General features: G+C 42.1%; 1 protein-coding gene across 2 annotated transcripts in view; it reads left to right on the top strand.

Annotated features, from left to right (window-relative positions):
* jph1a (junctophilin 1a) overlaps positions 1–15,228 on the top strand; it is a 39,471-nt gene extending 24,243 nt beyond the window's left edge. For both annotated transcript variants that reach the window (XM_065948652.1, XM_020645370.2), the window contains 4 exons: positions 362–480; positions 10,098–10,846; positions 12,417–12,513; positions 12,682–15,228. In XM_065948652.1, coding sequence (XP_065804724.1) covers positions 362–480; positions 10,098–10,846; positions 12,417–12,497 — 949 coding nt within the window. In that variant the 3' untranslated portion in view covers positions 12,498–12,513; positions 12,682–15,228. The remainder of the gene's footprint in view (positions 1–361; positions 481–10,097; positions 10,847–12,416; positions 12,514–12,681) is intronic.

The following is a 15,228-nucleotide window of genomic DNA, read 5'->3' as shown; positions in this document are numbered from 1 at the left end:
GTCATCCCCACGAGAGGGACAGGCTGGATGATGCAGCTCAAAGATGAGGAGGAAGAGGCAGGGATGGGGGAGTCAAAGGGAGGTGTTGGTAGAGTGTGCAACCCATGTACAGACAGAGGCTGCAGTCCTTGTTGCACTGGTTGCAGGTACGACTTTCTATCCTGATGCTGTTTGGTGCATTTCATCCCCAAAACTCTGTCTCTATGTTTCCTGTCTCTCGGTAGCTGTCCTATAATAAAGGCCAAAAAGGCCCAATAATCATCTTTAAAAAGAGAATAGATGATGACACTTGCTTCGTTGGGTCTTGGAGTCGGTGATGAAATTGAAATATGTCTCTTGTCTCTGTGTGGTTTTCTTCCAGAACGGCCCATGCCAGGACAAAAAGCGAGGCTGCAGAGCAGGCTGCCATCTCAGCCGTGCATGACTCTGAAATTGCCAGGGCGGTTGCAAGGGAGCTTTCTCCAAACTTTTACCAACCAGGTAACCATTTACAACACACATAAATGATATTAAAGCATGTTCCTCGAGGCAGAGTGTGGACATCAAACAGATTAAGCAGGTAAAGTGTCCCGCAGAGTCTCTTTAAATAACCCTCCCCCCCCCCCCGCCCCCCTCTGAATTAGTTACGTTTGGACTGCTGGTGCACTATGGGGTCAATAAGGTCGCATGTGTTCACTGCACTTGAAGTAATGTCATATTTTGAATATTTCAAAGGGACTCAGTTTGCATACAAATTTGGATTGGAACTCACAGGAGCAGAGTCTTAAAGCAAGATTTTAAGATATTTTGGATGCGGTGGACCAAGAAATGAAGTCCCTGCTAAGGCTGTTAAGGAGTCCTGAAGGAGGGTTTTAATCAGAAATAGCAAAACTACACACATTCTCTACTCAAGTAAGAGTACAGAATCAACTCATTAACTTCTTTACTGTGAAAAAGTACATCCTTTGAGTAGTACTCAAATGTAAGCAAAAGCATAAAAAGAAAATATATGTGTAAATAAAGTTGAATATGGATTATCTGCTGCTCATATCTGCTCTCACATGGTTTCAAAATGTTTGATTTCCTTTATGCTTTAAGCTCTCCTGTTATGCAATGGATACCCCAGATGCGTCTTTCCCTCTGTGAAGTCCACTCACTCTTTATGCACAGTAAAGTAGAGCAACGGTTGTCGCGCGATTACGCCTTTTGATTGGACTACACTATTCAAGAATCGTCTTTTTGATGGTAGTATGTCAGATTTTGTTTAGGTTGGTGGCTTTGTGCCCTCTTTCAGCTAGTTGCTACTGGACCTTCTAGTTTTATACATTACAAACAGCAAACTGTTCTCCTTCCATCCATGTACCTCAATATGTGTAACACCATTTTAAAGAAAGCACAGCATTGGACTGTTGAGCATTCACAGATCGACTATGCCAGTTTCATTCCGGTTTGACTTGATGGAATAGTCCAACTTCTAGAAATTGTACTTCATATGATTTCAGTTGGACCAACTTGAAAGGATTAAAAAGCACAGATATTTCTGTTTGGACCCATATTTCGCAAAATAAAAACTTAATTAAGGTACATATACCTTTAAACTCAATTTAAGTACTGTTACAAAGTCTTAGTTCTTCATTAGTAGAAATGTTCCCGGCTCATGGAGTGCACACCCACTAGAGGACTAAGTGTGTACATTTAATGCTTTTTACGTACACTGCAGGCTACATGAGAATGTTACATTTGTTGTAATGGACAATTTAGCAAGCTATCACAAGCAAACCGCTGCTGTTTGGCACCTGCCTGTCCAACAGAAAATAGACCAACTCTGTTCACTGGAAAAGGCCAACACAAGGCTCACCCTCGTTTTGGAACGAGCTTAATCCGCTTGGCGTTTCGCCTCACTATGATTATATTTTCTTTTATTTGCTGCTATTTTCCAAGTCCATCATATTCGTTGCTTTGAATCACATCCAACCGCTGAATCCACTCCTAAACTCACCTGCGCGCTGTCATTGGCTGGGGGAAACACAACAGCTCCCCACCTGAGTTTACTCAACAGTGCTTTTCTGATATCCCAGCTTACCTCCATTGTTTCTGTTAATGCTACACAGCCATCAAGCGAAATGTCTTTCCATTCATGTGTTCAGAAACTGAGTTAGTGGAAGAAGTTTGGTATGAAAAATGATGTTTGCACGTCTTAAAGATGTTTACACCGAGTCACTAATGAGCTTGTTTTAGGTGCACAAAAGCTTCGGGTTTGGCTTTCCAGGACCGTAATCGAAGACTTAAAGTACTGAGGATGATTTCCAACACTACAAAGGAGGACTGTGTTTGCGCTCAGACAAAGCAGAGCCAGTTTGAAACTGGGTACAGGATTCTGGATGGAAGCCTTGTCTGTGCTCTCAAAGGCATTTTTTAGCTGCTCGGAAAAACTTGCTAAAATTTGCAGCCGTAAACTCTGCCAGAAAAAGTGTGAAAGCACATTTTTCTGTGCTTTTTGTGGTGTTTTTCAGACTATATTTGACCTGTGCTTTGATGGTACATGTCAAAGAAATGCCTTATAGGTACAAGGTTGATGGTCAAGGAAACTTACCAGCTCTAATACCAAGGAGTTCTCATCTTTCCTTTGCCCCAAGGTTTAACGAGCTAACTGCCATACTATACACAGGCTCACACAGCGTAGGGTGTCAACTCGACTCTGTTTAGTTCATTTTACAAGGTAAGCTGAGTTTTACGAGTTTTAAGACTACACAAATAGGGATGGGCACAAGTTGTTTTTTTGTCAAGGAGCTTGTGATGCAAGAAGGGGCAGAGGTGGAACAAGAGGGCAACAACTGGAAATGCTTAAAAAAAAATCATCTTTAATGGAGCGTTACCTCAGAGAACATGAATCTACTGTCCCCCTTTTGTCAAAATATTTACATTTGATCCAGTTGAGAAAATTAATTTCGAAGAATTGTTCCATTTAAGGCTTTGTGAACTTGCCTCACCTCTTCCACTGTGTATAATATATTTAGTCCTATGAGCTAGCCGACCTTGGGCCCTTGCCAAAAGCCGCTACAAAATAGTGGATGACAAATAGATTGACAATGGAACCCATTCAAGCATGCCCCTCCACTAAGCCTTAGAAACGGTCAGCCCGGGCCAGAGACATCCCGCCGCTTGTTTGTGTTGTGGAAAACAGTGGTCATGCTTGGCAGAACTGGGGGATCTCCGGGGTTCACAAGTCTGTGCAGAGAGAGCATCCTTGCCTTTTAAGTCAGATTATGAATGAGAAAGTGGCTGATGTCATGCTAATGTGCAGCTCCGGGCGACATCTGAGCCGTAAGCAAGTCTGGTAAGCCAAGCTGAGAGCCAGACAGGCACCTGCATAGGTTCCAAAACCCATTTCCCATATGTCAATTTTATTTTTACCGTTTGAAATTCTCAGTCTTGGTGCAGTTTTTGGGGAATCATGAATGGCCTACTTTTACTTTTCTTGCTGGTTCACAGTTTGTCCTTCAGGTTATATTATGTTTGATGATAAACACAGTCCTCTATTTGCAGCTTCATCACAAAATAAATAAAAAATGTGTCGTGTTAAATAAAATAAAATGCTTATATTTTATTTCCCTATCATCTTGTTTCTCCCAGTAATAAAGTAGGAAAACACATACTCAATCTGAAAGCCCATCATTCAAGGTACATGTGTGACTTTCCTTTGCTAATTAAATGTCTTCCTCTGTGGTGGAAATATTCTCACTTACCCCATCCCTCAGCTTCTCATAAGTCCCCTAGGGTAACAACTAGGGGTCTAAACCCCTTGTTGTTTGTAATTGGCATTTCAGACTCATAGCAGGTTATCACCCAGGTTGGGAGTGTGCACTTCAAAAGGAGAGAGAGGGTCACAGAGAACAGGACCCTGACCTTTATGATTGGTTCACATACAGCACCCGGGAGGGGGGAGCAGCAAGGGTTAGCAAGGCGGGGCCTGCGTTGTGACGTTAATTGGGTTATATTTGGTGCTCGCTGGGGTCTAATGGAGACATAGCTGAAATCCTTATACACTGAGAGGAACCCGGCCCCGCGCTCGCCCTCTCAAGGGCTGACGCAGAGCAGCTGTCCCTTCCTTCAGCCGCTCACCGTGGGGGAGGGGTTCGTGTCAGGGGTGAATTGGGATCCCGCTCCGCCCTGTTTGACCTATTCAAGGTACACTTGACCAGGTGGAACCATAAAAGCCAGGACTTGTCAGTGCTGAACGCCAGACGTGAGCAGGTGCTGCTTTAAAATTCATGGCAGCAGGTGTTGTAGAGTAAGTTTCAAGACAGTAGATCAGCTGAAGTTTAAAGTCATGCAGCAACTTCATTGGACTTCCAAGGATACAGAATGTAAATTATTTTAAAAGAGGAACTGATCTGACCCTTTCCAAAACAACATTTAATTAAAAAGTTTATTCCCCATTTATGGAAATGATATTCATCAAGGTAGACTGGTAAAATCACTTTGTCTTTTCCCAAATATATAAATGCATTTAGATCCATAACACGTAAGTGGTGTTGTTAAAGGACCTGTTAAAGTCTGTATTTCCTCATTGTGTCTTCCAGTCTGCTTTTCTCCATCAATCTAATGTCAGTTTATGTAAGAGTGAAAGCCCTTCTGTGTTCTCTTTCATGCTGCCACCTGATAGAAAAGAACAGCAACACAGTGATTAGACCCAACAGATGATGCGGTTGACTTCGATTGCATGTGTTTTGACAGTGTAAATGTAAGCCTGTACATATGTATGCGTAACAGTAGTACAAGTAAGCTGGCCAAACAATGACAGCTCCTCTAGTCCATCTGTCTGCATGAGTAGGAGGATGAAAGAGAAGTTACAACCCACGGACGTGACTAATACGTACGAAATACAACCAGGGAAAATGCAAATGCCATTCAATGCCAAACATTTTTTAAGCTTTGACATATATACAAAACATTCAAGTTAATCGATGATTAACACATGAAGCCTGAGTGAAATCACCCCTCTGTTACTGCAGGGGGCTTTGGAAGGCCGTAGAAATGCTGTCTCTACCTAACTTTCAGTCAGCCTAACAACCGGCTAAAGGCTGGAGCTGAGGTGGGTTTTAAGCCTTTTTACAAACATCACACCCCCGTCAATCAGGTCACACACATGGCCGTGACCGGAAGGTCAGGGGTTCAATCCCCAGCTTCTGCGGCATGTGTCCTTGGGAAAAACGGTTAACCCCAAGTTGCTCCCTGCTTCGGTGGTGGCGTGTGAATGTGTATGAATGGATTTGATATGACTGATGTACACTATACAAAGCAGCCCCTGTGAATGAGTGTGAATGGGTAGGTGTGACCTGTGGTGTAAAAGTGCTTTGAGTAGTCAGATGACTAGAAAAGTGCTTTACAAGCTCAAATCCATTTACCATTACTATTTACAAGCACCTAACTATCCATAAATCGTTTCCTTCATAAATCAAAACAGATGAGTTGTAAAAAAAAAGAAAATTCACCGTCATTGAACAGTGCGTGCCGATGAAGACAATACCTCATCAGACTCATCACTGAGCTTGTATAAAGCTCATCAGATCAAAATCTGTTTGTTTTTTGGTACCAGGCTGTAAACATTTTTTTAAAAACTGGCACGTTTTTGAATGGCGTTTGTATGTGATTTCCGGGTCGCTTGCAGCCAGCCTCTAGTGGACACCTGAGGAACTGCAGTTCTTTGCACTTCCCCCATTGGCTTCATTTTTCAAAACTGGCTTTATGGTGTTTTTATATTTATAAAGTAACATCTCAAAAGTATTAATTCATCTTTTACAATGACACATGAATTGTATTTTCTGCACTATGTTCACATTCTAGAAAAATGACAGTCGTCATTAACACTGTCTTTATCCCTAGTTGTTAAATATATTTCATAAATAGATCGAGGAAACAGAGACTGTTAGCTGCTTCTCTCTCTCCGGCTACATTCTCCCTGAATCCTGAAGGAATTATAAATTACCCAACAAATATCAGTAACTATCTCATTTAGCTATTGTTTCTGTTTCCCACTACCTGAATGAGGATGTGAATGGTATTTAGGGCTGCAAAGACGTTTTTTTATCTTGTTTTATTTGCATTCATTATCAGTTTGCATACTTCTACAAAGTGGCCCATCCCATGGCAGCTGAAATGTTTTAATCACACGCTCACACACTGAGGTTTTATCATTTAAGTGTCCCACCGTAACCGAGAGGAATATGAATTAAATGATGTTTTAAAGTACTCTACTCCCCCAGAGAAAGAGAGACACACAGCGGGAGTATAAATGTTCTTATGGACAGCACTTATGTGCGAATCAGACTTGGGCAGGAAGTTCCTTTCCGGGCAAGACGAGCAAGTGCTGGGAAAAGATCTTTGTTTATCCTCCACTATGTTGAACTGTTTTGCCACTGCTGATGGGCAACTCATGTCCAGTTAAGATGAATACTTTCTCCCTTGATAGCTTCTTACTCTGTTGACACTCACCAAAAAGTTCTGCACTAAGCCAATAGTCCCATGTGCAACTGCTGTGTGCCGGGCCATGGAGATTTTACACAAATGTGTTACTCTGACACGTTGTTAAAAAAATGGTGTATATAGTGCAAAATAAGCTGCGTTTAATTTAGGTTTATATAATGTCAAAATATAATGAATGCTACACGAGATGCTTAAGTTTGGAAATTTGGCGTGAAATAATAAAAGCATTCTCGATACCAGAGTCGAGCTGCTGTCCTCCTGTGATTCACCACTGTACTCGCAATGACTCACTATTGCAACAGATGTGTTACCAGCACATTCTGTACTTAGAGCTCCCCTCGTGCTACTGGTGTTTATCTCATATTAAGGTCGGCAGGGGTGAGGCCGGGTCTTAAACAGCCGATCTGTTTTGTTTTGTTTCTGTTTCAAGTGTACGATGTGCTCGTTGGTCCGGTGCGTGTGCTCTGCTAAGAGATCACTGGAGCTGAAGATGTGCTGTTGATTAACATGAGCAGAAGTGTGACCAGAGCTTAACCAAAGGCTTGCATTCTTATGTCCTCAAGGAGACAATGATGAAGATGGGGAAAATGAAATACGTAAATAATAAGTGATTTTCTTTAAGGAACTCAATTATAATGGGTACTTAAATGTAAGAGACAAACAGAAACCATGCTGTGATAAATGTTTGTGTGCTTTATTTTGGTTTCTGGCTGAGTATTTTTGTCTTGGTCATCACTAATACCATGGTCTGCTTTTATGACTATGGGGGGGGGGGGGGGAGTGGTGGAGAGACATTGATCATCTGGGCTCTGTCTGCAGCCCAGATGATCAATGTTCAGATGAAAGAAACACCACAGCACGCAGCAATTTGGGTAATTGAGTCCCCAGTACATGTTCCAGTTGACCTAGCAGAATTCCCTGGTAGAGTACATCCAATATATCTCCACTCACTCATCACAGCCACATGCTGTAGTACTTACAAATCAACAACGTTTAAAAAACGATTAATGAATACTCCATATCGTCTCATTGTGTTTTGAAGAGTCACGGTTGTCATTTTTCATGACTGCTGATGTAGCACTTCTATCTGAGTGTGAGACTTGGGGTCATTTTAGCGCCGTGAACCATTCAGAAAATGCCTGGAACCCCCCTCGCAGGAATCTGACTCCAAACAGCGTGAAACTGCTCGGGGGCCCCCGCCCAGGCAGGCCTCACTCTTATTGAGTTATGGTGTGAAATTAAGCTCGGTAGATACATTAAGCCCCGCAGATGTTCTGATGTCCCCCCCCCCCCCCCCCCCCCCCCCCCCCCCCGTCTCTTTGTAGTGGGTCTTATTAGTTGTGGAGGTTATGAAACAAATTAGGAATGACATGCAGCCAAAAAATACTTTGGGCTTATGCGTACTGAGGCCCAAAAGACTCTGTGATGAGGCTGTTTACACTGATGTGGGATGGGATACACTTGTTCCCTTCTGGATATTAAGGTTTGCACAGCCGCCCGTCAATTCCAAATCAACTCGCATTCCTTTTTAATTGATTTGTAGTGCACAAATGTGAAAGGTGGCATCTCTTGTAGATCCCTTTGATTGATCTCTGAGATTAAGAGATCTTTTTTCCAACCCAATAACCCAGTCAATAATGAATGCACCAACAAGAGCACATCAGAATCACATTATCTGACACTGAATGAGTACCTTCTACTTACCAGGGGGTGAAAAGGAGATGCAAAATAATTGTAAAATAAACTCTGTAATCCGCCTCTCGTGTGCTTCTTTTAACACTTACATGTCAAGTATACAGTCTATATCATTTCTGTATTTCTGTCTCTCTGTTTGAAATTGGTTACACGGGGTGCGGAGGATCCTTCAGTGCTAATGCCATCTGATGTACTTCACACAAAGCAGCATTGTCCCTGTGTTAGTCACACTGACGCTGCCTAGTTTAGATAAAGAGACAAAAAAAAGCCAGGCAAACAACAAAGAGTCTGATGTCTCTAATACATATTAATTCAGCCCAGAACAAAAGGACAGATAAAGTATCATTTTTCACACATGCAGGAAGACATTTACATTCAGATTCAGCGTCTTCTGTCCACACATTAGAGGACATAATGTCCATCATGGAAATTCAAAAGATATGGAGTGCACATTTATCCTAGATGTAGTAGTATCAACATATTTGTGTTAAATAATCAAGGAGTGCTGTCCATAAACTCCTGATTGAGTGCAGCTACAGTAAGAGCCTCCCGAGACATAAAGGGAAGGCATAATTGCACCTCAAGGTCGACTCTCTTTATCTGTGAAAGTGTTTGATTGGATGCTCAGAATTGATGTGACAAGGGCCTTTCCAGGAAAACAACATACTGATAAAAGAGAATTACTGATGATGAAGGAGAGTCTGCAGAGGAGGCTCGCTTTGTCAAAGGGTGTCTGTGACCCTGCATTAATCGGTCCATTTCCCTGTCTCCCTCTTCGCAGGATTATTGAATATATAATGTTGATTCATGAATATTTTAATTGAGACTTCAACTCTGCTTAGGGCCAGCTCTAATCTATATCTAGCGAACAGCGAATCCTTTCCTTGCGGTACTCACCTCAGCCTGCTCGAGCCCCAAACTGATCTGCTGCTTATAAAAAATACTTGGTTTTACAGGTGCAAGTTTTGTGGACAAAATAAATGGGTTTACTGAGCCTGGAACAGTGTATGTCTTTTCTCTTTCTTAGAAAATCGCAGTCTAAATAAAATTGAGGGAGCTACTTCTCTTTTTATTCATCTCTGAACGTCACTTTCATCTTTGTAAATGACGAGCCTTGAAAGTCCATCAGAGCAAGAAGGCTTCTCTCGTAAAGCAATCAAGCTGGCATCCTGCAGTTAAGAAGGATGGTTTGCAAATTAAAAGTGCTGTGGCGCCCTAATCTGGCTTTTTGGACAGTAGCTGGAATCAAGAAATGTCCGAATAGCATCGCTGTTGTTTCAGGATTAGGTCGGGTCTCCTGCGACATTGTTGAACTATGCTTGAACCTTGAAGGGGCATTTGCATTTTTGTCAGCCTGTATGTTTTACTCCCGTACATGTGAGCTGCACAGCTGTTAACTCTAGTTTGTGACTCTCTCATGAGACCTTATTTCATTACATTCAAGTCAAAACAGTTATTCCCTGGACAGGCTGAGAGTAATTGAGTGATTCATTTGAAACACTTTTTTTTTTTTCTCTATCACATTCAATAACCTTCATGGAAATGGAAGCTTTCATTTGTGTAAAAATGCTACTCGATTTGCTCCTCATTAAATGACTTTTACAATTGCAAATTCTGTCAACTATGCCATGCTTGACTTCACAACAGCGCTGACTTTATGGGCAGGAGACAGCCAATTACACGTCACATTAAAGTTTTTTTAAGGGGGCAATGAAACCGACTGAAATTACGACTGATGCCTCATTATGCGCTACAAAAGCAAACAAAGGCCACCAGCATTTAGAATGACTATTTCTATGTCGCTATTTTGAATGCCTGCAAACACTGCTGCGGGGTAGGTGTCAGACAAAGTGGTGCAGATGTGCAGGTTTAGGTGTGTATTTGTGGAATATAATAATGTTGATTGGTAATCTGTGCCACCTCTCTCCCCTCTGCAGGACCTGACTACGTTAAACAACAGTCGAAGGAGCCCGTGGTGGAGATTAAAGAGGTCCCTGTTGAAAAGAAGGAAAAGTCCCCAAAAGATTCTCCCCACTTTTACCGCCAAGGTACCACTCCTCCTCGATCCCCCGCAACCAGTCCTGTAGCAACGTCTCCCCCCTCACCTCACTCCAGCAAGAAGAAAAGTCAACTCGCCAACAGCACCAGCCGCAAAACCAGCAAAGAGGAGAAACCATCCCGCAAGTTAAGCAAAGAAGAGAAGTCGAGTCATAAACCCAGCAAGGACGAGCGGTCTAGTAGAAAGCTGAGTAAAGAGGAGAGGCCGACTGTATCTGACGGCCCTAAAGCTTCTCATGGGCACCTTGAGGCTCCAGCGAAGCCTGCGAAGACTCAGCAGTCTCCCGCAGCGACCGCTCCTCCTCCACAGCCTCCTCCACAGCCTCCTGCTGTTCCAGTCAACGGCGAGCTCCACACCGAGTACCACAGTTACTATGTCAAGCCCCCCACAAGGGTCCCTCCCCCTCCGGACCCTGAGGACGATATAGAGGAAGAGCCTAGTGCTCTGGCCCTGGCGCGCATGCCCCCACAGCCCCCTAAGTCCTATAGTACCCCTACCCCTAAAGCAGCCTCCATACGGGAGAGCAAGAGCGAACCTAAACTCAGGAAGCAGGATTCCCTAAAGCCAAAGAGCCTCGCAGACGCAAAGAAAGCCAGTATGGAGATTGCAGACAGTATGGAAGAAACAGTAAGTATCAGTGTTTAGGATACAAAAGGATGGGTCGTTTTTGAAGGAACAGCTTGATTTTTTGGGGAAATGAGGTAGATTTGAAGCTGGGACCGTTTAGCTTAGCAAAAAAACCTTGAAAAACAGCTAGCCCTAACAGAGTCTGAAGATTAAAAGCAAATATCTACATTTAAGGAGGTGCAGGAGGTCCCAGTTGTAAGTGGAATGTAGTGTCTTGGGTAGTCAAAACTAAAAAATTGGATTAGGGCAGGGGTCTCCAACCTTTCTTAATCTGAGAGCTACTTTGAAAAAATGAAAGTGGCCAAGAGCTACTTGCATTAAATCACTTGCATTTATTGACATAGCACACATCAGCTGAGTTAAGCTACTGTTTGTACACATACATGTGAAATTGCAATAAGCCAATGCTTATCAATAATCTTAAATTCACATCAAGGGTCCAAGACAAAAAACATGAATATTTGGCATTTCTTATTGTGCCACAAAGTAAGCTATGTTGCTGAAAATTCACATCAATGTCCTAGAAAACATTACTACTCCACACTTTTTACAGTTTTTATAGGCCGAATATATGAACAGTGGGAGGAGGTGCATTTACTGGCGTCAGATTTATTATTTTTGTTTTGAACACAGTCGGTCAACCTATAGGCGAGCTGCTTAAAACCTGCCGTCGAGCTACCGGTAGCTACCTGTTTGAGACCCCTGGATTAGGGTGACCATATGGCTAAGATTTTACCGTGACCACTTTAACACTTCAAATGACCCGGTTTTGAACAGTCCCTGACCCGGTGTTAGCCAATCAAAAGAGTACACCATGCTTGCATCACTGATTTGTCTGTATATATGTCAGTCATGTTGTCGCAAAGGCTGTGGCTGTTTTAACAAATAGAAAAACATCACTATTGCAGCACGAGTCAAAGTTCAATATGTTTGCGGCTGTTGCATAGCTAGCCCAGCTAATCATACATATTAACAGGATCTGCTGCCTAACGACAGGTAGGCTCACTGTCATGCCGAAAAGGAAGTCAGTGTTTTTTCGAAAAGAGCTTCAGGAGAGTTGCGGCTTCCTGCAAGTGTCCCGATTTCAGTCGCACAAGGTGAAATTGCCGACCTACAAAGCCATATTCAAACGAGCAAACACAAACGACGGGTACAGGCTGGAGGCAATGCAGCTGACAACCAATTTAAACGGGCTGCTCAGGAGGGCACCTTTACCTAACCTTCTTGTGTTATTAGTGCAGGTCACTGATCCGTGGATCAATACATGGGCGGTAAAATTAAAGTGTCTCGATTTGAAAATACGGATTGGATGGATTTGGTAACCTTTTGGGAGATTCAGTAAAGCTGTTTGCCTCTGTTTCAAGTCTTTGTACTAATAAGCGAACCAGCTGCTGGGTGTAGTTTTATATCCACCATACAGAATGATAATGGACCAGCCATCTATCTTTGGCTCAAAAGAGAACATCCATATCCCTAAATGTCGAGCTATTTAGCAGCACAAATCATTAAATTGTTGTTTGTTCATCATGATATGATATTTGATTATTATCATTATGTCATCCTTTTGCAGGGTCCTAACTCAATCCTGGTTGCAATGGTAATGCTGTTGAATATTGGCCTTGCAATTATATTTGTCCATTTTCTGACATGATGATGCTGTTTCTCAGGTGAGTGGATTTCATTTGGATATTTTAATGATAAAGAAAACAGAATCAAGGCGAGATGACCTGGTGTATTTCTGAAGATGAATCTGCCTCATGTTTTTTTTGCGTTTGCTTTTGTGCAAATAGTCTGTCCAGCCAATTAAATCCCACCAAACGTGTTGTATGTTGCAGTGAAACCATGGCAACAAGTACAGTTGCATCACCGGCCTTGAAAATGAAAATGGCGCCAGTGGACACGGGGGTGGCCGTACGTAGGTGTTGAGGAATCAACATGACACCGAAGAGAAGAGAATCTAGGAGGGAGGCAACACTACCACCAACCTGTCATGGGCCTTCTTTAGGGGCCAGCCCCGTGAATTAGCACTCCCTTGGTTATTCTAAAAGCTGGAGGGGAAATGTTGTGTCTAGTGAGATTAAAAAAAAAAAAAAAAAAAGTTTAAAAATGCAACCAAACACACACACACAGGCTGAAATACAGAAGTTATTGAAACCCACACGTATGCTGATCCAAGCACTGGTCTCTGTAGCCCACTCCCACTGCCTTGGCAGGGAGAACGGTGGGCTGACGGACTTTGTTGGACGAGTGTGGAGATGCACTTTTAGATGACGGGAGCAAACAGCTGCCTTTCTATTTTGCCATCTGACGTTTTGATGGGGAGATGTGAGCCTGACGGCACAGTGTGGGAGGAGGGGGGAAGCGGGTGGCACAGTCACAGCGGGAGCGTGCGTTTTCTTTGGGGGGGGGGTGGGGGAGGGGGGGTTCACACCACTCTTGCAGCAGGAAACTGGGCACGACCGTTGCCAGCAGTCAGTGCTAGCACGGTCACTTTCCAGTCTTACTCTGTTTACCCGATCATCACTGCAGCTTTGTCGAGCTCTGTCCATTGTAAACCCAGGATACATCGCTTTGACACACTCCCTGTGCATGGTACAGTTTTCAACGTTTTCTTTTTGTTTGTTTTCTATTACATTGTACCTTCTTTTTTGTTCTTCGTTGTTCTCTGAATGTTGGTAACCTGCAGTCATATACTTGTAGTTCAAAAGAAAATCTGAGTAAATATTTTCCCCCTTTTATTTCAAAATTTTACTCATTTCAACTAATCGGATGCAATTTGACATTATGCATCCATGCTAATGAAAGTGCAATACCACTATGTTTTATTTTTTATAAGTAAAGCTTATAGTATATTTTGCCAAAAAAAAAAAAAAAAAAAAGAGGAAATAATGAAAACCCAGTGTTGGATTTAATTTTTTCAACCTCATCATTTGAATGACTGGTATTGAGAGAAGGTGTCAATGAGCAGCTGGCACTGTGTGTAGGAAGCAGGATCACACTTTAAAAGCTACCTAGCTCTGTGAGAGTGAAGTAACAGATGTCTTATGTTATTTATTAAATTCAGAAGGAAAAGGATGTCATTGTACCTGCCAAGACCATTTAGCTTGAATTCCTTCATTTTATTCTTTGCTTTCATTTTTCTTTTCTCTCAAATGCAAAGACGCAGTTCACTCAGCTGCTTCAGCCAGCCCAGCAGTGCTCGCGTGCTTGTGAGACAGGATTGAGAGAGAATCCTGTGGACAGTTGAAGGTGAATTTATTCAGGTTAAGGCCATGGGGAATGTGACAGCAGGGAGGAAGGAGATATGCCTTTTAAAAAGTCTTTAACAGTACTACTGTTTACCTCAGAAACAGATGAGGAAGGGGGGAGGTGGGGGGGGGGAGAGAGAGGTGCCATCCTTGTCTTAACTTTGTCGTGCGGGGGATATTTTGACTGTTGTCATCACCTGAATCATGCTTTGATCTTGCCTCATTGTAGCCGTTTGTAGTCTTTGTTGCAGGTATGGCATGAGTTTATTTGATTTATAAAAATAAAAAAAAGAAATGGTTATTTATATGATTGACATTTAGTGTCATCTACCAAGAATCGTTATTTATTCATTGTATAACTGATGTGTTTGTGAACATTTGTAATCACAAAAAAGGGCTTTAATATGGCTACGTTTTCTTTTCTGCAACTGTTAGCACGTCCAAATTTAGTTTGCAAACTGTTCACGTCAAAACAAAACAAAAACAAAAAAACGATATAACGATATGTTCAAAATCTTGATTCGACAATAAAAGCAGACGAAGAAATGAATGATTCAAAAGAATTGTAATATTATGAACGTGATGCATTTAGGAGCAACTCTTCACCCTTTCTGTACAACACCCTCTTTTTCTTGTTTCGAACTGTCTTCACACAAGCATGGTGAAGATCGGCGTTTCAGGAGGGTCTAACAGAACAAGCCTGTTTATGGGATATTTTTTTGAAATGCAACATTGCATGTTGTAGTCATTTATATATAGAATATTATATACTATTTGTAAGGATTTTTACAGAGCACAATCCAGAATCTGGTATGAGTTGGTATTTTTCTAACAATTTGCACACCTGTATTTTGACAATGGAATATAACTTGTTTGTAATTGGTAATGTAATGCACATATGATAATGTTTGACAGTGGAGAAAAAAAAATCTTTATTTCTGATTGGTTGTACTGTATGTACCATTTGGGGATGTGAAAGACAGATGATGTACTCGTTTGAATATTTAAGGATATAATGAACTGTGGGAGACTTTTGATATCTCAAGGTTCACGTGACCCCACTGATTTGTGCAAAGTCTTTGGAGATGAAGTTATGTGTATAACAATAAAGATGTTATGCCTTGATAAACGACA

This window comes from Labrus bergylta, chromosome 20 (assembly GCF_963930695.1).
Source record: "Labrus bergylta chromosome 20, fLabBer1.1, whole genome shotgun sequence".
In the NCBI taxonomy this organism is placed as follows: domain Eukaryota; kingdom Metazoa; phylum Chordata; class Actinopteri; order Labriformes; family Labridae; genus Labrus; species Labrus bergylta.
This window is presented reverse-complemented; position numbering and strand designations above follow the sequence as displayed.